At 31.1% G+C, this 21,261-nt stretch overlaps 1 protein-coding gene across 1 annotated transcript in view; it reads left to right on the top strand.

The window, feature by feature from the left end:
- The window catches only part of LOC107445025 (glutamate receptor ionotropic, NMDA 2B), a 256,192-nt gene that overhangs the window by 207,657 nt on the left and 27,274 nt on the right, over nucleotides 1-21,261 (top strand). Inside the window, exons 8-12 of the mRNA XM_043047036.3 lie at nucleotides 2,324-2,544; nucleotides 8,913-9,060; nucleotides 15,604-15,790; nucleotides 18,302-18,427; nucleotides 20,649-20,672. Coding sequence (XP_042902970.3) covers nucleotides 2,324-2,544; nucleotides 8,913-9,060; nucleotides 15,604-15,790; nucleotides 18,302-18,427; nucleotides 20,649-20,672 — 706 coding nt within the window. The remainder of the gene's footprint in view (nucleotides 1-2,323; nucleotides 2,545-8,912; nucleotides 9,061-15,603; nucleotides 15,791-18,301; nucleotides 18,428-20,648; nucleotides 20,673-21,261) is intronic.

Genomic DNA, 21,261 nt, shown 5'->3' with positions numbered 1-21,261 from the left:
ATCGGTTTCAACGCCTTTTTACTATTAATTTAACATAGTCGAGTTCTATATTAAATTAAGATGCTTTAAATTGACTTCTAGCTGTGGAATAAGCCGATGGCAGGTTTTTTATCTTTTCAGTTTTGTAAATGAACATGTCCTGAATTAATCTGAATATATGTTCTTAAGAAGCTGAAGCTGAAGTACTTACAATTCTGTAACTTCAAATGTCTGAAACTGATTTGGAACTTCACGTTCTTACTAGTAATGTCTTGTTATAAAGTGGATATTAAGAAAGTCCTTTAGTAACATTTTATTTCAAGTGTTTACAATAATTTTCTTTGTCAACGTTTTTTCTCTATTCATATAACAATCAGTAACCAAATCACATTTTAAATTAGTGATATACCAATAATATATTAGGACATAGATTATTAATAGATCACTGCCTAGTTATGAACATGCTTTAGTTTCCAAGGGACATTGTTGCTTTTTAGAGTTATGCTCTGTCAATGTTAGTGAAAAATGAAATTATTGGTATTTTACTGTCTTGTAAATTTTCTTTAAACAATAGCACACCAATAATTTCTTAATATTAAATTAAAACATATTAAATTTACTTCTGGGCGTCGAATAAACCTAAGACCGAATCAATGAGTAAGCGAATTGATAAATAAGTGAATCGATGTACCAGTGAATGAACAAAAGAATATATTGATGAAAAAAATGAAGAGCTAATTGTAACGGTTATTGATGAATCATTGTGCTAAGCTAAGGAATCAGTCTGTGAATTAAAAATCATCAATTTAATGAATTAGCAAAAAAACGAGATAGCAAGTCAACAATTTTAAGTCTCTATGATCTGATCATTATATAGACTCAGCGAATCAATGAATCAATATCAGCAAAACGTTGAATCATCAAATCATTTAATCGACAATTCAACGAGTCGCTCATCCACTGCTTTACTGATTCACTTGCTCGATGATTCGTTTATACTGATTTTGATTTATCAATTCATCTATTAGTTTGATTACCTGTTGATTGCATCTGTTACCAATATATTTATTTCTTGGATCATTGAATTATGGTTTAACTTTTTTTTATTCTCTAATTCATAAATTTTTAAGTACACTTATTCGTTGATTTTTTGACTCGTTAGTTTACTTATTTGCTCTTATATCTAACATATACAGAGATAGGAAGTACTCCACGTTCAGCAAAAGTTTTAATAAATTGGTGGTATATTAAAAAGTAAAACTTGTAGAATAAAGATCCTGTAACTCCTCCCATAACTGAAAGCCTCCACACGGTTTCTTATAGGTTTTCCGATTCACAATGAAGGTAAATCATCATCATCATCGAAATATAACTGGGCGCCTGGGGCCATTAGCGGCCTTTTTCCCATTCATCTTGTATTTAATCTTTAAGGTGGTTCTTTCTGGTAATTGGAATAAAAGGAAATCAAATATTTAGTATTTTAGTTAAAATTATGTCACTACAAAAATGAGCTGCAATCGGCCTGAGGTTTATGTCTTCTCTTAAGTTTTCGAAAGTAAAAATTTCGTTGAATCCTGCGGTGTCACAATTTATGGTCTTTTCGAAAAATCTGAAGTTTTGCTTTGCAATGTGATGATCTAAAAAATCTATGTTGAGGTCGCGATGTATGTTTTTATTGCGGATAAACCATCTTGCTTTTGTTATTTTTCCTGAGGATTTTGTTCTGGCATATTTTGAGTTTTTTAAGGAGTGATGTGGAGATGTTGCACCAAGCAGGTAAATCAGGTAACGAAAGAACCATTGGATATAAAACTCAGTAAAAATAAGAAAGTGGTAGCAAATATATGTCTAAAAGTTTGCTTAATTTATGAATATGATTGGTTTGTCTTATTTACTTGTCAACCACTCCAGATTCAATTCTCAAATGTGGCAAATTTCTTTTACTTACTTTTTAATAGAAATTGGTTCATGCGCACAGCTGGTTAACTTTTTAAATAGTCTGCGCAGACTACTTGTAAAAACCCGTGTGGAGGCTTTTTGACGTAAGAGGTGATGTGTCACCGCGAGATAACTGCATTAAAAGTTGCATTTCAGATCATACTTTTAATTTTTAATATATAGTTGGGGGAGATTACTTAAAATGAAACATACTAAATTGAAAACTACTTAAATTTCGTTACCAGTAGAATTTTTTTTTGCGAAGTGGAGCAAGTTGGTATCCCTGCGCATGTAGCAAGAAATCGAAATTATGGATGATTGTAAAAGATTTTCATTACGCGTGAAAACATATATCAGGTATTCACAGTTGTAAACCTGAAATAGTAATCACAACTTTGTATTTTAGATAGGCGTTTGGACTGACACAGGTTTGGATATAAAGGACATCGTATGGCCGGGAGACAGTCCAGTCCCTCCACCAGGAGTGCCTGAAAAGTTCAACTTAAAAGTGACCTTTCTGGATGAACCACCTTTTGTCAATGTCCTCCCCCCAGACAATGAGACTGGTGAATGTAAAACTAGTAGATCTGTTCGATGTAGAGTTGCGCCTGAACATAAACTAGCTGGGTAAGTACTTGAGTATTTTGAAGTGAAAATACATAATAGTGGTTGATTCTTGAAGAAAATAAAGCAGTAGTAGATGCTTAGAGTTAAAATCTAGCAAGCTATATAAGCACATGCTTTACTTAACGGAAACCTTCATGGGCAATATTAACTTCTATTGTTGGTAATACAATATCACTATATAAAAAAATTAAAATAAAACTCCCTTAGATTTGCAAAAATACAACTACAATGTGTTTCAGATCAAATGTTCTTATTCGACAGTGTGTCCCAAATTTATGACTTTCGTCTACCATTTCTAAATTTTTTGCATGGCTGTGTACCACTAATAAAAAAATGAACGTATTTTTTTAAAAAAAATTTCTTTTTCTTTTTTGGTACAAAATTTTGTTAATAAGTTTATTTTCATCAGTGAGAAGGATGATATTGCTCTTGCTGCGATAAAAAAATTGCACAAAAGTTAAAAATCACAACTGACTGTTGACACCACTAATTATTGAATGTTAACTCTGCAAAAAATAGCCAATAGGAAAGGACGTAATCGTAAATTTCCATGGCTAGCTTTGTTTCTGAATAAAATATTTTGAAATTTTCGTTTGTTGCGAGATATTTCGCATAAGCACGCGTGCCACACTTTGGGATACGCAGATGCAGAACAAGTAATAATTAGTAAATCCAGATGAAAACTAATCTCTGTACAAAATAAATTACATTGCGAACAGCTTATATATTCCTCCAGCATATTATTTTACAGATCTTGTTTTATCACGATGTCAGAGATGCCAACTGCTCCGGACACGCCAAAATGAATTTAAAAAAAACGGTAAATAACTACAAAGTAAATTTTGCTAATATTAGACTATTTTTGCTTGATTTTTAAAAGGTAGAGCATGACATAAGTACTATAAAGTGGTGAATTATATAAACCTACGTATTATTTAGAAATAGTGGAAGATAAAAATCTACTTAATTGAATTTTTTAAATCAAGAATCAAAATTGATAAACTACCACATTAAAATATGTATTTGCTGTCCGGAGCAAGTTGGCATCTTTGCGATTTGATTGTAACTCGGATTATCATGAAGATTTTAATTTTAGATTTAAATGTGGTAGCAAAATCTGCGCATTCACGTATTATTCTTATTTGGAAAAATGACTTTTAAACTAATTTTGATGACCTTTACATTTAAATATTTAAAACATATATAGTGGGCATGTTGGCTCACTGAAAGCAGAGATGCCAACTGCTCCGCTTTCTTGAATAGGTTTAATAAAGTGGTAGCAGATTATACAGTAAAACTCGTTAAAGAATGTATGTATTTTATATCATACTTATAATTTTTGATATTTAGTGGCGAAACAATTACTTAAAATGAAAAATACTAAACTAAAAGAAACTTAAATTCTGCTACCACTAAAAAAATACTATTTTACAAAGCGGAGCAAGTTGGCATCTCTGTGAAAGTGAGTTTGGGTTTAAGTATAGACTAAGTTTTAATGACTCACCAGCTTGCTCCTCTTTGTAAAAAATAAATTTCTAGTGGAAATTTAAGTCATTTTCAGTTTAGTATTTTTCACTTTGAGTAATTTTTCCACCAAAATTTCAAAGCGTCAAATATAATACCACTTTATTGCAGTCGTCTCGCGGTGACACTTTCAAAGAGTAAGCATAATTATTCTTAATCTAACAGTTTTACAATTTAATTCGTTACCAATTTATTAAAGCTTTTGCTGAAAGCGGTGCAGTTGACAACTTATAATCTCAATTGAAAATTGCAGCTAAGCGAATGTATATGATTAGATCAGGAAACAGCAACTTATAATAATATTATAATAAGCTATCTTGATTGAATTCCGAAAAAGATATACAAAGAATATCGTTTAATATTCAAAATATTTTGATTATTTTAAATTTTATTTATAAAAAAATTGGTAGAAACTGAATTTTTTAAATGAGAATATCGCACTAAATATTTTTTCCAATACACTGGGGTTACTTTGCTTAATTGCGAACTTTAAAAATGTCGTACTGTAATCTATCATATGGAGAAAAAAGTAAGTTCTAATCTTTGTTCTGAGCTTCGAAAATCGACATATGATAAGAAATTGCTGCTTTTTATTAATTTTATAAATTATATATGTACTAGGAACTAGTTAAAATTGTTAGATTCCTGATATAAATTTTTAATATGCTACTATCGTGCAAAATAAATTTTTTAAAAAAAATTATTTTGGTTGATGAAGCTAGCTAGTAATTTTTACGAGTGGCAATAAAAATAAGATTTAAAAAATCAACTACTTTTCCAGAACGTGAGCATACTGCCCCACCATTATCATGCATTTATATATGTGAATTTGTTAGACTGAGGCAAACAATTAAATCACTTATGCTTTTTCTATTTCTAGAAAGAAATAGAAAAAGCATAAGTTCTGCTGACACTTTAAAGATAAAAAATAAAATCCCCCGGAAAACAGCTTGTAGTTATAATCAGAGATGCCAACTGCTCCGGTCACGCCAAAATAATTTAAAAAAAACGGTAAATAACTACAAAGTAAATTTTACAAATATTCGACTATTTTTGCTGGCTTTTCAAAAGGTATAGCATGACGTAAGTGTTGTAAAATGGTGAATTATGTAAGCCTAAGAATTGTTTAGAAGTAGTGGTGGATAAAAATCTACTGAAATTGAATTTATTAAACCAAGAATCACAATTGATAAACTACCACTTTAAAATATATATTTGCTGTCCGGAGCAAGTTGGCATCTCTGATTATAATATCTGTTGGTATGTAATGTAACTCAAGCTGTTTGAAAGAATTTAGAAAAACTCTGGAAAAAAGCACCAATAGCTATGTAATAAAAACATCACTTTCATAATTCTATAGATTAAACGTTCGATTCAGAGGCCTCCCTGGTCTAGCGGTATCGCCCGCCAAGCTCTATGTTAGGCGTGGAGGTGGCGGGTTCGAATCCCGCCATAACCCTGGACGTATTCTTTGTGATGTTCTTCTCTGCATTGTGCTATCTGTCTTTCTACTTGACAAAGGTTTATAAACCTTAATTGAACACACAAGCCTGCAAATGTATGTTGTACCAAAAAATCAATAAAAATTCGATTCAATTCCGGCAATTGAACCTAAAATTAATGTATTTAAGTGTTTTTTAGAACATTGTTAGATATTTTTTTAACGAAATTATTTAATAAGAATAAATTAATTTAAAATTTACTAGAAGGAGCTTTCAATCTTTTATATATTTTAAATGTTCGAAATGCAATTATAAAATGGTATTATGAATTGTATAGCAATTTAGGGAAGACGTTAAATGTTAGGTGGGGTCATATTAATAACTAAAGTAAGTGATTTTTAAGTCCAAGATTATTAGTATAAGAGGGTGCAAGATTATTAGAAACACATAATACGAGTAAATTTTTAAAGATTTTAATTTTTTTAATATTATTATCGTTACTAAAATGGTTTTAAAAAACTAATGCAATGTTGAACACACAAAAATAGTTCTATTTATATACACAGCGATGCCGACTTGCTCCGGACAGTGAATAAATATTTTTACGTAGTAGTTTATTAATTGTGATTCTTGGTTTAATAAATTCAATTTAGTAGATTTTAATCCACCATTATATCTAAACAATTACTATATAAGTCACCACTTTTTTCAGAAATGTAGGGCTAAACCTTTTAAAAAACTAACAAAATCTTTCTTAATATTTGCAAATTTAGTTTGTAGTATTTACCGCTTGGCCAGATGGGCAAGCCATGTAGTTAAAGTAGCGTAGCGTTCAATGCGTTAATAGGAGATATTTCGTGGTGAAGTCTTTATTATATTTTCAGATTGATCTAAACTTCTCAGCCTTTGTTCAAAACGGAGTAGTTTGCGAAGTTCCTTGCTTTTACTGGTCAAAATCAAGTTTTGTACACTACTGACCAATAAAATTGCTACACCAGGAAAGCGACACACCACGAACGTGAAATTCGCAGGACGGATAAAGCATGTTGTGGTATGCAAATGATTAGCTTATCAGCGCATTCATGCAAAACAGGCGGGGATGGTTGTTGTTGTTGTTAATTTACGTCGCACTAGAGCTGCACGATGGGCTATTGGCGACGGTCTGGGAAACATCCCGGAGGATGATCCGAAGACATGCCATCACAATTTTGATCCTCTGCGGAGGGGATGGCACCCCCGCTTCGGTAGCCCGACGAGCTGCGCGTGAAGTCGAGAACTTTACGGTAGCACAGTTTAACGAGGACCAATACCACACACCCTCGGTCCCTATGTAGACTGATCCAAGTGGTCACCCACCCACACACTGACCGCAGCCAGTGATGCTTGACTTCGGTGATCTGCTGGGAACCGTGTCTTAACGATCAGTCCACTGCGGGACCAGGCGGGGGTGGAGACACCTACAAGGTGTATAAAAGAAGAGATTTGATAGTAGTTTCTCATACAGAAATTGAATTTGAGCGTTGTTCTTGGGTAAAAGAAGTTTTTATTATGCCTCGTGTAAGAAGGAGAAATGCCTACCAGCACGTGCCTGAGTTTATTCGAGGTCGAATTGTGGCCTACCGGGATTGCGGTTTATCATACCGAAGTATTACTCTTCGCATTGGTCGAGATCCTATGACTGTCGGCAGAGTATGGAATTGATGGGTTCATGGCGGTCATATAGTACGCCATGCTGGATCTCAGCGACCCCTCATCACTAACAACCGAGAAAACAGGCATGTTACCCACATGGCCTTAAGGGATCTTACAGCTACGTCACGTTCCCTGGGTCAACAACTAGGGTCATTTGCAAAACAACAAGTGTCTGCAGGAACAGTTCGACGACGTTTGCAGCAGCATGACTATCGGCACGGCGACCATAGCTTCGCCAACCCTTGAAGCTGCATCACAGGCAGTAGCTCCTCCAGTGGAGTGATCAACGACGAACCTGGACGCAGGAATGACATGACGTCGTCTGTTCGGACAAATCCAGGTTCTGTATACAGCATCATTATGGCTGCATCCGTGTGTGGCGACATTGTGGAGAACGCCTATTGGCAGTTTGCATTTGATGTCGTCATACCGGCCCATCACCTGGAAAAATGGTATGGGGTGCCATTGGACACGTCTCAAACACCACTTGTTCGCATTGCCGGCACTTTGAGCAGCTGCCGTTACATTTCCGATGTGTTAGGGCCAGTCGCTCTGCCTTATCTTCGAGGCTTCGATAACGCTGCGTTTCCGCATTACAATGCATGGCCGCATGTTACCCGCACTGTCCTGACCTTCCTTGACACAGAACATGTTCGCCTGTTGTCCTGTCAAGCATGTTCGCCTGATATCTCACCAATTGAAAACGTCTGATCAATGGTTGACGATCGACTGGCACGCCACCACTCGTCAGTCACTACGGTCGATAAATTGTGGCATAATGTTGAAGCTGCATGGAATGCTGTGCCAGTCAATGCTATTCAATCTCCGCTCGAATCAATTCCTTGGAGAATAACTGTTGTTATTGCTGCCAGGTGAGGCTGCTCTGAGTACTGATTCCTCAGAATCTAAACACCCAAATGTCCTGATAATTTAGTAATTTGTTCTTCCAACTATAGTGCATGTGCCCAATAAATATCATTCTGTTATTTGTATTCCTTTCTGGTGTAGCAATTTTAATGACCAGTAGTGTAAATAGTTAGGCTTTTAAATTCTGTTGAAGATTACTGTTCATGTGTGTCAATCTTTTCAAATCTGTTAAAAAAACCTCAAAATTAAAAATTGGTTGCTATAAGCGACCTTTCGGACTTTTTCAACACTTCGCCTTGTGTCAAAGTCTTAGCAAAGGTGGAAAAAAGAAATCAGAGGTACCCAATAGAGCAAGAGGAAGCTAATAACCCATTGTTTTGCTGAAATTCTGAAAGTTTTCATATAAATTGACGCTTTATTTTATTTTAATAATTTGTTTAGCTTGCGGTGGGAATCAAAACATTGGACTACGTAAAACTTCTCCCACCGTAACAAATTTTTGATGCCTCAAATACATACATGGCAGTCTACTACGTGAAATATATTTGAATCTATCCTTTTGAAGAAAAATAAATCTGTAGCGTTCTGAACAAAATTATGTTCAGGTTAGAAATCCTTACACATTAGGTATGATCAAGTACTTGTATAAATGCAACAAAAAAAAACTTGTTCCCCAGTGTTTATCACACACTCTCGTTTCTATATGATTTTAATGTATTCTTTCATGGTAAAATTAATATTTATTGACTTTACTTGCGCAATTCTTTTATTAATGACTATTTCGTTTTCATTTTTATTTCATAAAATTCATAATATTGAAAGTGTTTTTTTTTTTCATTTCAGAATGAACCATTCTATGGCCATTAAGAATCCTAATTTCTATCAATGTTGTTCTGGGTTTTGCATAGATCTTCTACAAAAGTTTGCAACAGACCTCAAATTTTCATATGATTTGTATAGAGTTGAAGATGGGAAATGGGGAGTTTTAAATGTAAGATGCTTTTTAATACTACTAGTAGTAGTACTTCATTTACGTCCCACTAAAGCTGCACAACTGACCGTTACCCAGTGATGCTTGACTTCGGTGATCTACTGGGAGCCGTGTCCCACGATTTGTTTGCTTTTTTAGAATTAAATAACGTAAAGACAAAGTAAATCACTTGTCAAAAGATTACTGTGCATCCCAAAACTTTTAATTTGAACTTCAGACAATGTGTGAGAGCTGTATTTTTAATTGGTTTATCTTTTTTGTATATTGAAGTAGGTTATAAAAAATAAATACTTCACAAATTTGAGCTCCTGAAAAATTTACCGACCCTGTAGAATTTTTTAAAGTTCAAGGCCTTTTCTTTAAGAGTGAAATTTAAGTATGTTTTAAGGAGTTTATCTAATGAAAGCTATAATACCTCAAAACTTTCTTTTGCTATATTATTGGTATATCACTGCCTAGTTATGAACGCGCTTTAGTTCTTAAGGAGAATTGTTACTTTTCAGAGTTATGCTCTTTTTACGTTAATGAAAAATTAAGATTTTGACGCTTTACTACCCTGAAAATCTTCATTAAACAGCAGCACTCCAATAATTTCTTTATTCAATATTAAAAGTTAACTATTAAGACAAGCTCTGTGATCCAACACCATCCTGGTATATTGATGCTTTTAGTAGATATAGCCATTCAAACATTAAAAAAAGTGAAATCCAATTTTTTTCATTTAGCTTATGACAAAAAAACATCGTCGTTCAAAAAATAACTATATCATCTTGGAAAATAACTATATCAAAAATAACTATATCAGAAAATAACTATATCATGTATCTAACGTGGTAAAGAAAAATCAATGTTACCTTATCCCACTTTAGAGACAAAAATTATCAAATTTGCAGATAAATGTTATTTTAGAAATCACATCCCTGCTCATTTTTGAGACAATAAGGATGGATATTTCACTTTAAAATTTGTAAAAATAAAGATATATTATAAAAACTCTATCTTTAATTAAAAGATTTGATTTTGGAATAAAAACGCAGAGCCGTTATACTAAAAAAATCCGAAAATAGCTTAATATTCTTAGTAATGCATTTTTATAAGGTACTATCAGAAATTAACAATAACCATCAACTTTCTTATCTATCTCTTATTGTTAACTCATTTCTTCGCGTGACATTTTTAAAACTACAGTTTTAAAATTAAAATTTGAGAGTCTGAAAATCCGGCTTTAAAAGAAGCAGGGGCATTCACGACCTCAAAATAAAAGCAATAGACAAACATATAGCTGAATTAAGTTTTATGAAAAAGCCCCTCTTGCCCTGCAGGAAATTTTAATGAAATATTCCTATATGAAAATTTAACTGAAAACAAGAACATCAGACCAATAGCAGCATACTATTACAGTGATGCATCATACTCCGGACATCAATAGCATAACATAACCTAATTTTCACCATATCAGCTTAGCTCAAGTTATACCTCATATTTTTACATTATGCTCTTATCACCCTACTGCATAGAACTACACAGTCAGAATTCAATGATCATCTATCTATCCACACGTATACTCCTTTACTTCATTTACATACCACCACCGCATCGAAACAACACGAAGTTCACGTTAAAGATAAATGGGTAAAGGACCGCAATCGGCCTCAGGTGACCAAACGTTTAATTCAGTTCAGTTCAAGCAAGGGCATTTTTTTACACTAGATTTTTTTCACTCTTTTTCCAATAATCATCTTTTTTCAAATATTAAAAACTTCTTCAGATAGCTGTCTCGGATATCCGTCGTTTCTCTCAGATACTAAACGTTATCAAATATAATGGCAATCTGATTAAATAAAACAGAAATCACTTATATTAATGAATATGGTTCTCATAAATTCGGAAACATTTTCTTCTGTTTCTTCTTCAATTATCAAAATTAATTCTTTCATGAAGAACTTTTGTATTTTACCTAATTGAAAGATTTTTTTCTGAATTTTATTTGTTGATCTTTAGGACGAAATATTTTCATCTCTTCTTGTATATCTGTTCCAAATACATTCAGAATTCTGCATCTTGTTACTGTCCTGCTGTTAATGTCTTTAATATGTCAAGCAAAAAATCATTTTGTTGGCCTGGAAATCTAACAAACTTGCTTGCACGAAAAGATTATTCTTCTATAAATATTCACATACGAATACTACATACGAATATATATATATATATATATATATATATATATATATATATATATATATATATATATATATATATATATATATATATATATATATATATATATATATATATATATATATATATATATATATATATATATATATATATATATATAAAAGCTCAAAATGAAGAATAAAACAAAGAGAAATTAAAGACGTATGAAAAAAGGGGGGAAAATAAATAATAAGTAAAAAAATAACAAACAACAGTTTAAAAAAAAAGGGATAAAATTTTATTTAAAAAACCGGAAAAAAAGACATAATCTTTTCATCAGCCCACACGATTATATCCGTAAAACTGAGTGCTTTCTGATATTGTATCAATAAAGCCAAAGCAAAATATATTAATACAATAGTGTGAGGAACACTCAAAAAATTTTTTTATAAAAATTACAACAAATAAAATAGAACACAGAAAGTAAAAATAAGTAAAAATAACATGTAAAAACAGAAAATATAATAAAATAAAAAGAAAAAACAGTAAAAATGTACTATAAAGCGAGTAGAGAAATCAGATTAACTTACATGGACGGAAATTTTTCAAGAATGATTTAAAAATGTTTTCGTAGAAAGATTGCCAAAAGCGCAAATTGAGTGTAACAAGAGGGTTTTAAAGTGTCGTTCTTACTGCACTGCTGAAGTGATTTTTTATTCTGTGCATTGATTTGTTAGTTACCAAGGATGGGCCCGAAATAGATGTGCGCAAGGTAATATTATGCTGGATAATTTTAAAAATTGACCATAAATAGTTTTAGAAAATAGATGTTTATTTAAGAAAAAATATAAAATAGAAAAGAGAAACATAAATTGCCTGTTTCGCAAATAATTTTAGCCACTTATTGTTTTTCTTAACTTTCTTCGTGTTTTCTTGTATTTATATATATACATATATATATATATGATTTACTGAGATTTACTTCTAAGAAATAAAATCCTTTCACATTGTTAATAAATGTTGTACAGTTCAGAAAGGATTATGAGCTAGTTTCAGATTTTTATGGTAAGATGTGACAGTTTTTTCATAGTCAAGTACTATCCAATTAGAAACATAAGATATCTTGGAGAAATGACAGAAAACAAAAACAGTGACTTAAAGGTTAGATGCATGAGCAAACGGACTCCTGAATGTTTTTCCTTCCATAATTATACATTTTAATTACAAATAGAGTTCTTATAAAATCTCTTAAGCCGCTTTATTATAAGTATTTTGAAGCAATTTACAATAAGTATTAAATTGAAGTTGCCCGTTTATTGCAAAAAAAAAATATTTACAGTTAAAGTTATTTTAAGCTCCTTTTTTTAACGAATGCAATTAAATTTAATTTTGCACTTTGATTTTCAACAGAATTTATTATTTATTTTGTTTGATTTGTCCAACTATTAAAGTTGGACACGTTTAAATTTTCATATTTTTACAACTGCAAATTTTAGCAGCTAACTCCTTTCTTTTGTTCATATATTCATTTTTATCTTAAGAAAATTGCGATTGCTATAACAATATATTCATTTTACAAATAAACATCATGAGGAGAGAAACTTCTTTTCTCTAACATTTGTGTTTTTCTTAATAAAATGCATACTTTATTGAAATATCCTCTGTTAACATTTATATACAATGTGTTCTGTTTCAGTTTTACTTTATAGTTAAAACCTAACAAAAATGTTTAAAGTTTTGCAATTAAAATATGATGAATTACACTTAAGTATTATTTCAAGTTGAGTAAGTAAACGGGAAATGCATTTTTGCATAAATATACATATATGTTTCTCTAATTACAAGCCACTTTGACTTCTTAACGAACGAACTTAATCTTAACGAACTTAAACATTTAAGAAAATAGTTTTTTCTAAGGCAATGGTTTTATCATCTATAGAAGAAGTAGAATTCGGAAAATTTCATTTCTGGGCTCTTTCATATTTTTGTTCGGCTTAAAAATGTCACTTTTTAGACAATTTTTCTTCAAAAATTTCGTCTCCATTTATTTATTTTAAAAGCTGAATTCATTTTATTTCTTTGTATTTCGCCATTTTATCTTTACGCTTTAGTGTTTGGAAATATCTGCCCAGCTTGTTATGAAGTAAAACTTTTCAGAAAATATGTCCATCAAATCACAATTTCGATCCAGGAATTTGATTCAATCCTGTTTAAGATTCAGGTGCAATTTTTTTTATCTGTAAATGCCTGTATATTCTTTTTAGTAGCTTTCCACGCGCCATTAATTTCTCAAAATGTTTGAGACAGAGCGTGATTTATATCGGCTTAAAATATGCTGGAACATATTTTTTAAATATTTTATTCAATTTTCTTTTATTACGAGCAATAAATATTTTCTTTAAAAAAATTTAGTTTTGCAATTTAATTTAGCAGACTGAGAGTTGCGGCAGCACTTTTTATAAAATGATTATAGTTAAAGTAATTCACACTCAGAATTACAGATTTTGTTGAAAAGTGGTTGATATATAGTGTGCATGGTATACATTTTCTGGACATTATTAGACACACTATAAGATTCTATGTGAAATCTTAATTATCAATATATAATATAAATTCAACGATTGAATAGATTAACCGAGTGGCCGGGTGGCGCAGTTGGTTTGTCGTCGGCCTTCTGAGCCCAAGTCTGCGGGTTCGATACCCGGCCCAGACACCAGATTTTCGGGATGCAGAAAATCCTCAGCGGCCATGTCGTATGATTATGCGGCATGTAAAAGATCCCTGGAGTGCCTTATTGGCTCTTGGCATTTCCGGCAAAATTAAATTCCTAGTGCACTTTAGCATCCAAATAGAGTCTTGGTGCTGCCATCTAGTGTGGCAGAAACTAGACGTCCAAATTAACATGACCAACTGCATCTCACCCATTGTGGTGGTCCTGAAAGAGTAGATACCACCTCTGGAGAACGCACTGGGTCTGCTCATCGGCAAGATCGATTGTGCAGCTCATTGGAAATAAAAATAAAAAAATTAAACGATATATTATATAAATATAGGATATTTATTATATCAGATATTCTATTAGTATATTATAATAACTAGACCAAATTATTCGACGCACTGTAGTGTTTTAATAATTGCATGTTTTGCGCGAGTTTATGTCCTATACTTTTATATTTAAACATACATGTAATAGGTTTTTATTCAGGAAATTTTCTATATACTTCCTATTTGTATTTATTTTTAACGTATTGCATTGCAATGTCAATGATACACGAACGTAAACAAGTGCAAAATCGTTTCTGCCGCGTAAAAACAATAAAGCTGTATAAGTAACCCCTGATAATTAAGATTTTACATAGAATCTTATTAGTTCGTCTAATAATTAGGCCAGGGTAATAGATAGAAAGTTCTGGTATAGAATAAATCGATATCTAATAAGCTACTTGAGACAGACAATCGTGGTAACTGGCAATAGGGCCGATCGTTGTTGAGCAAAAAGAAGTAGCGTGTTTGGGGCAACGCCTCTTATAACTGAAAGCCTCCACACGGTTTTTTATAGGTAGTCCAATCAGACCACTGAGAAGGATATTCACTTTCCGAACGAGTCACCTAATACAAAATCTAGACAAAGTAAGAAAGTGGTAGCAAATATATGACTAAAAATTTGTTTTATTTATGAATATTATTGGTTTGCCTTAGTCACTTGTCAACCACTACAGATTCAATTCTCAAATATATATGATGAATTTCTCTCAATTACTTTTATAAAAGGTTTTGGGTTCATGCGCACAACTGGTTCACTTTTTAAATAGTCTGTGAGGACTACTTATAAAACCGTGTGGAGGCTTTTTGATGTAGGAGGTGATGGTTTGGGGCAACTAGGGGCGAACTTCCAGTTTTTTTTTCCAGCCGAAATATAAATTTCATTTTTCCCTTGTGTTATTTAATAATATACTTGTGTACTGAGAAGAAATTTCTACAAAAAATTAAAGAACGCTCGTAATATAATTTTCTCGCTACTTATATACAGTTCTGTTTGAGTTCCATGATAAACTTGCAAAAATTGAAAAAAATTAATTAAACATAAAACTGTACATTATAAGTCTCACTGTAATTGTACTATATTATCGCAATAATTACGAGTTATAAAAATACGATTTTTGCTATGGTGTAAAGGAGAAAAAGAAATAATTTCATATTTTATCAAAATCCTATCAGTCTCAGAAATCTATCAATATCTACTTCCTAAATCATGTCCCCACTTTTTAAATCAAGTTTATAAATCGTGTCAAAGCTTCTGTAGTTTATGTCCTCAAGAATATTTTCTGTCACTGATGAACACAGATATGGTAAAAAAGGAAAGAATTTTCTTATTTTATTCTTCAGCAAAACGGGACTTGGAACGGGCTGATAGCAGAACTCTTAAATCAGAAAGCAGAAATCGTTGTAACATCAATCAAAATCAACTCGGAACGTCAGATGGCAGTGGACTTTACGGTTCCATTTTTAGAAACGGGCATAGCCATAGTTGTCGCCAAAAGGACTGGGATAATATCGCCAAAAGCTTTTTTAGGTATGTATGATGGAACTGAATATTTTTAGTCCATTGATTTCTGAAAAAGTCACCATTTTTTAAATTTATTTCTTCTTTTCGTAAGTTTGAATGCAGTTTCTTTTTTAACAAAGAACAATTTTTAATATTTTTATAAGAGCAGAATAATTATTTTTGCTACTTTATGGATATAATATTTAATTTAATAATTATTTTGTTGACAAATAAACTAGATTTTTTAAAAACTAATACATTTATGGAAATTCTGACGGTCAGAATCTAAATACTAATTTTTTTTTACTTGGTCTTATATAGATTGATTAATGTTGTAATAGAGATGAATCTCGAACCAGACATTTATTTGGATATTTTTTATATCGAAATTCGAGTAAAATTGACCTATTCAAAATTATTGTTTCTTTCTTATTGTTATAAAATTGATTATTACAAAATTCGAGAGAAATCGATTGAATATTTCCTGAAAATTTGAATTTTGAAAAGGTCGTATAATTAATATTTGATTTCTCAGGAACTATTCAACGAATTTCCCTAAAAATTTGGCTCTTGCAATGTAAAATTACGTACTTTAAAATTATGTAAAATTTTTTATACCTTACTATTCAAAATGATATCGACATTTATTAAATAATTAAAAAATAATGAATGTTTATTAAAACTCTTTTTTGCATGGAATTATATTTGGTCAAATAAAATTTATAGTTGTGGGTAAACATTTTTCAATTAGCTTTAAAAGTTCTTGAGATATCACGAAATACACAAAAAGTAAAATTAACATTAAAGGGTCCAAGCTTTGGATCGCACTCCTGAGCAAGTTATGGGGATCATATTTCTTAGTTTGCGGCTACCTCCTATATTTTGGAGGTCAGGAATCCGTTGAAAAAAATGCATGTTTACTCAGAAAAATTGCCTTTTTTGGTCTGATTTCCGAATATCGCAAGCACTTATTAATTACCGTTTTTGAGGTCACCCCCTCGAACCATTCCTTGAACGTGACGATATGTTCATTAGATTAAAAGATATTCAAGGTGGTTCTTTATATGGCTCATTGTACTCTTAAGGTATTTTTAAGTATTTAGTGCAAAACATATGTTTTGCACTAAATACTTAATACTTAATACTAAATACTCTGATATCAGATACGTTGGTTTAGACCCATTTCTACAGTTTAATGCAAAAAGACAGATTTTTTTGTCCTTTCTTGTGTCATATATTTTTTTCGTTGAGTATCAAAGCTTAACCCCGTCCCGTCCCCGTCAGGGGCATCCGGAGAATACTGTAGGCTCTAAGTACGCGCACGTGACCTCTCAGCAAAAGAAAAAGTGGATTCAAAAGGATTAGCTTGGAGGCGATCCATGGCCTCAAAGAATTTAGAGCAATTATTTATTCAGTAAAGTCTTTTAACATTATGTATTGGCATGTCACAATATTAACAATTTTTAAGTCTATGACTTGCGCTCTACATTCGACATATCCCTTAGCGTATAACATTTACTTTTAATTTAATTAAGCTTTTTGACACAATAATTTTAGTCTAATAAAATATTGATAAGTTATAAGCTCGCAATTTCCTTCCTATATTAACACTTTTCGATGTGTTTAACACGTGTTATTCATTTAACAAAATCTTTTTGCGTTAACTTACAGCATATTGCGTTATTGATAAGTTATAAGTCCAATGCTTGCGTCATATATTCAACATGTCCCATTGTGTATAACATTTATTATTTATTTTACTAAGCTTGTTGTTACGATACAATGTTAGAAATTTCTCTACATAAACGGTTAAATCACAATTTATTTGATTGTTATTTTACCATTTTAAACCAAAACAGTCAAATAACCATAAAAAATTATAATATTCAAACTCTTAAATGTGAGAAAAAACATTTAATGATTGTTTTTTCCTGATATGGTTAAACAACCAGAATTCTATTCACCTTATTAAACCATTGTGTTCCTTGCAGTACACATATTGTAGCTGAGATGGCTAATCGGTCATTCTTATGACTGGTTAAACAGGGGTTCGAATCCCAGAATTGATACTACAATATTTCTTTCATTCCTTCAATACATGAGTAATTTCCATTATCATGCACTCTTCAATCGGAAACTTTGGACGGGTTGAATACGAAATAATCATTCGCGCATGAATAGTAGAGCACCCACAGAGCTCTAATGTCAGTTTAAGTTTCATTTCTGTGGTTTACAAATTATATTAGTTGTAAATGGTTAAAAAACCGAAAAATTTTTCTTTCACAGTTTTTTTACTGTATCAGTTGTAAACGGTTTCGAAACCATAAAGGTGAAAAAAAATTTCAATAACCAGAAACTTTATGGTTAATCGGATGAACAGACCCCTACTGGTCTTTTTACCGTAATTTCAGAATGGAATTTCAAACAGTGTAGTTTTTCTTATGAAAATATATATAAATTGTAAGCCTATATACAGCATTAATCTATTTATATAAATTATTCTGTTGTTGTGAATAACATTTATTAATTTTTTAACAGAACCTTTTGATACAATATCATGGCTTATGATAATATTAATAAGTATACAGGGTGCAGCTTTGATGATATTTTTGTTTGAGTGGTTGAGCCCTTACGGATATGATATGAAAATGCTGCCACCGAGAGGTGAGTTGTTTCTTTATTATTTAATTTATTGTGATTCAATTATGAGTACTGTTTTAAACATTTATAAATTTTCATAAACATTACATAAAGCTTTATTTTATTAAAAAAAAAGCGTTATTCAGTATTTTACAAAGACATATTATGGTTCAGATATGAATATGATGAAATAAGCAAAGTTAGACGTTTCATGATAGAAAAGTCTATAACCAGTGCTATAGTCTATATTTCAGAAAAACTAAAAAATCTTATAATCTTACATATGTGACGTAATAAAGCTACATTTCAGTATATTTTGAAATCACCATGATTAGATATACTTTCAGTTTCCTAATCAAAATTGGCATTTTGTCGGTTTTTCCCCTTCCATTAAAACCTTTCACGAAATAAGAAATAAATAAATAAAAAGTTACTTCAGCCAAGATTACGTATACATGTAACCTTAAAAAAATGTTATTCTTATGATTATCCATTCATTTAAAAATTTTGCTTTTTAAAGAGACTTAACTTTCCATTACGTTACAAGAAGAAAAAATAATTTTATACTTATTAATAATAAAAATCTAATTACACTCATTTAAAAAAAATGCGATGCATTGTGTTAAAAGCTTCAAATTTGGTTTGACAGTTAAAAATACTCGCTGTAAAAGTAGATGCTCCAATTTCGTGAAACTTTTTCGACCGTTGACGAAACCGTTTCCTGATATTATGCTTCAAGCAAGCATTTAGTCAAAATGATGAAATAACTATCGTCACTTCTATGAGGAAACGAATTTCGTCAAAATTAAGAAAAAATTATATATATATATATATATATATATATATACATATATTTCTATTTTTAAGCACCTCAACTTTTTTGATAATCACTTTATGATGGGTACCATATAGGTGGATCAGGACTCACTGATCAGGGCTGAAAACTTTCAACGCAATTTGATAAAATTTCGTCCATCAGTAGTTTAGTAGCTTCCATCAGTAGTTTTCTTCCATCAGCGTATGTTTTAATGCAGTATTCTCTGCCTTGTAAATTTGATTTAAAGTTATTTTCCACACCACTACATATAAATTATTCATAAGTTTATACAAAACCTAATTTGTTACTACGCATTCCTGGCGAGGTTATTAAAATATTTGTTGCATAACAAATCCAACTACGAAAAATTCTGGCGCGTGATAGTTTTAAGTGTCTACCACTCTATAAAAATTTGAAAAAAGCTAAGTAATTGGCAACCAGGACTGAAAGCGAGACGGAAAAAAGGAAAAGCTTGTAGTAAAACCAATGCAGTTTAAGACAGTTTTCGGGAGGAGTTAACTTATTCTTTTTCTTGACTATTCAACAATATCTACTTTATCTTAGCAAAAAAAAGCAGTTTTATATACATATGCAGAAATTATAAAAGATACAGATATTTTATTTTTCTCGAAAAAATGCTAGAATAAAATGTCTTTTTTACTCTGTCTAGATATATAAGGGACTTTCAGCCATAGTCAGTGGTCTGTACATTCTCCAAACCCTCACCCACCCACACTTAGAACAAGCCACATGCGTATCTTGAAAATATTGAAAGTAATTCGTGAGCTTCAGTTTGCAGACACTGATAAGTAATTAAACGATGTGTCTACCAATTATTTTTAATACAATTTTGACAAAGGAATCTGAAAATGTATTGCAATGGTTCCGTGTACTTTACATCCAATAAAACACAATTTATTTTCGTTAAAAAAAATAATAATTTTAAACATGTCTAGACAATATTCTTGCTCAATATTATTGCGAATGTTTTGATTTTTACTTATTTTTCAAATCCATTTTTTTTTTTCAATTTCTAATTTTTATATTTAATCCTAATGTCTTTTTATTTTGTTATATTACAATGTAACAATATATTTTGTAACCAACTGAACATTAAGATTGACTAACAAATTTAGTAATTGTTGTATGATAATGTGTGAAGATCGTTTATAAAGAAAAAAAATGCAAAAAAAAAATTTTGAAACTTGTTTTTTTTTCAGTATATTTATTCATTTGTTTTTAAATTTAATAAGTATTAAGTATACTGCATGAGTTTAACTAAACCTAAATATTTTTTAAAGAATGTTTATGTTTATTTCATGGTTTAGCATTCATTAAAATGTATTTCAGTTTTGAATTTCTTTGTAAAAATAAATATTTAAAATTTACCACAACTAATTAAAAAATAAAGACTTGTTTTATTCACAGATGATCCTTTTGACAAGAGAAAACGTAAGTTCTGCATTAATCGTTGATTCTGACGAAAAATCAGCTTTTTTTTTAAGGCAGCTCGGCAAAATTATAGTGCTTTGACTATGCTTTCTTGTTTAAGGGCAATTTTATAAAATGTTTTTCACATTAAAGAAAACACACATCCAATGGTTCATTCATTCCGCCACAAACAATATAGTTTACATTTTACTAAAACATGTAAACTACAGTAAATTATTCAACATAAAATCATTTAATGTATAGCGTTGAAAATTCGATAAATGGGGTAGGTACTAAAACGATTAATATTCATTGCACCACAGAAGCAGGAAATCAGGATGTTTTGAATCATAGAGGGACAGATTTAATAAATTTATGACTAAAAAATAGTTAAGATTTAAAAAATATATATATTTTTGCTAAAAACTCATGCGGTAAGCTATTAACTTTTAATTCTACTTTTACTTGTTTTAGTGCAAAAACTTGCTTAGTTCTACTAGCAGCCCCAAATTTCACAAATAATTCGCAGTAATAGGCTGAGATGGCTGGGCCATCTATGGAGAAGTCCTGAAAATAGCGCCATGAGAATAGTCACCTTTCAGAGCCCCGA

Source organism: Parasteatoda tepidariorum, chromosome 5, assembly GCF_982258835.1.
Source record: "Parasteatoda tepidariorum strain Cologne lab strain chromosome 5, Ptep-v5.0, whole genome shotgun sequence".
In the NCBI taxonomy this organism is placed as follows: Eukaryota; Metazoa; Arthropoda; class Arachnida; order Araneae; family Theridiidae; genus Parasteatoda; species Parasteatoda tepidariorum.
This window is presented reverse-complemented; position numbering and strand designations above follow the sequence as displayed.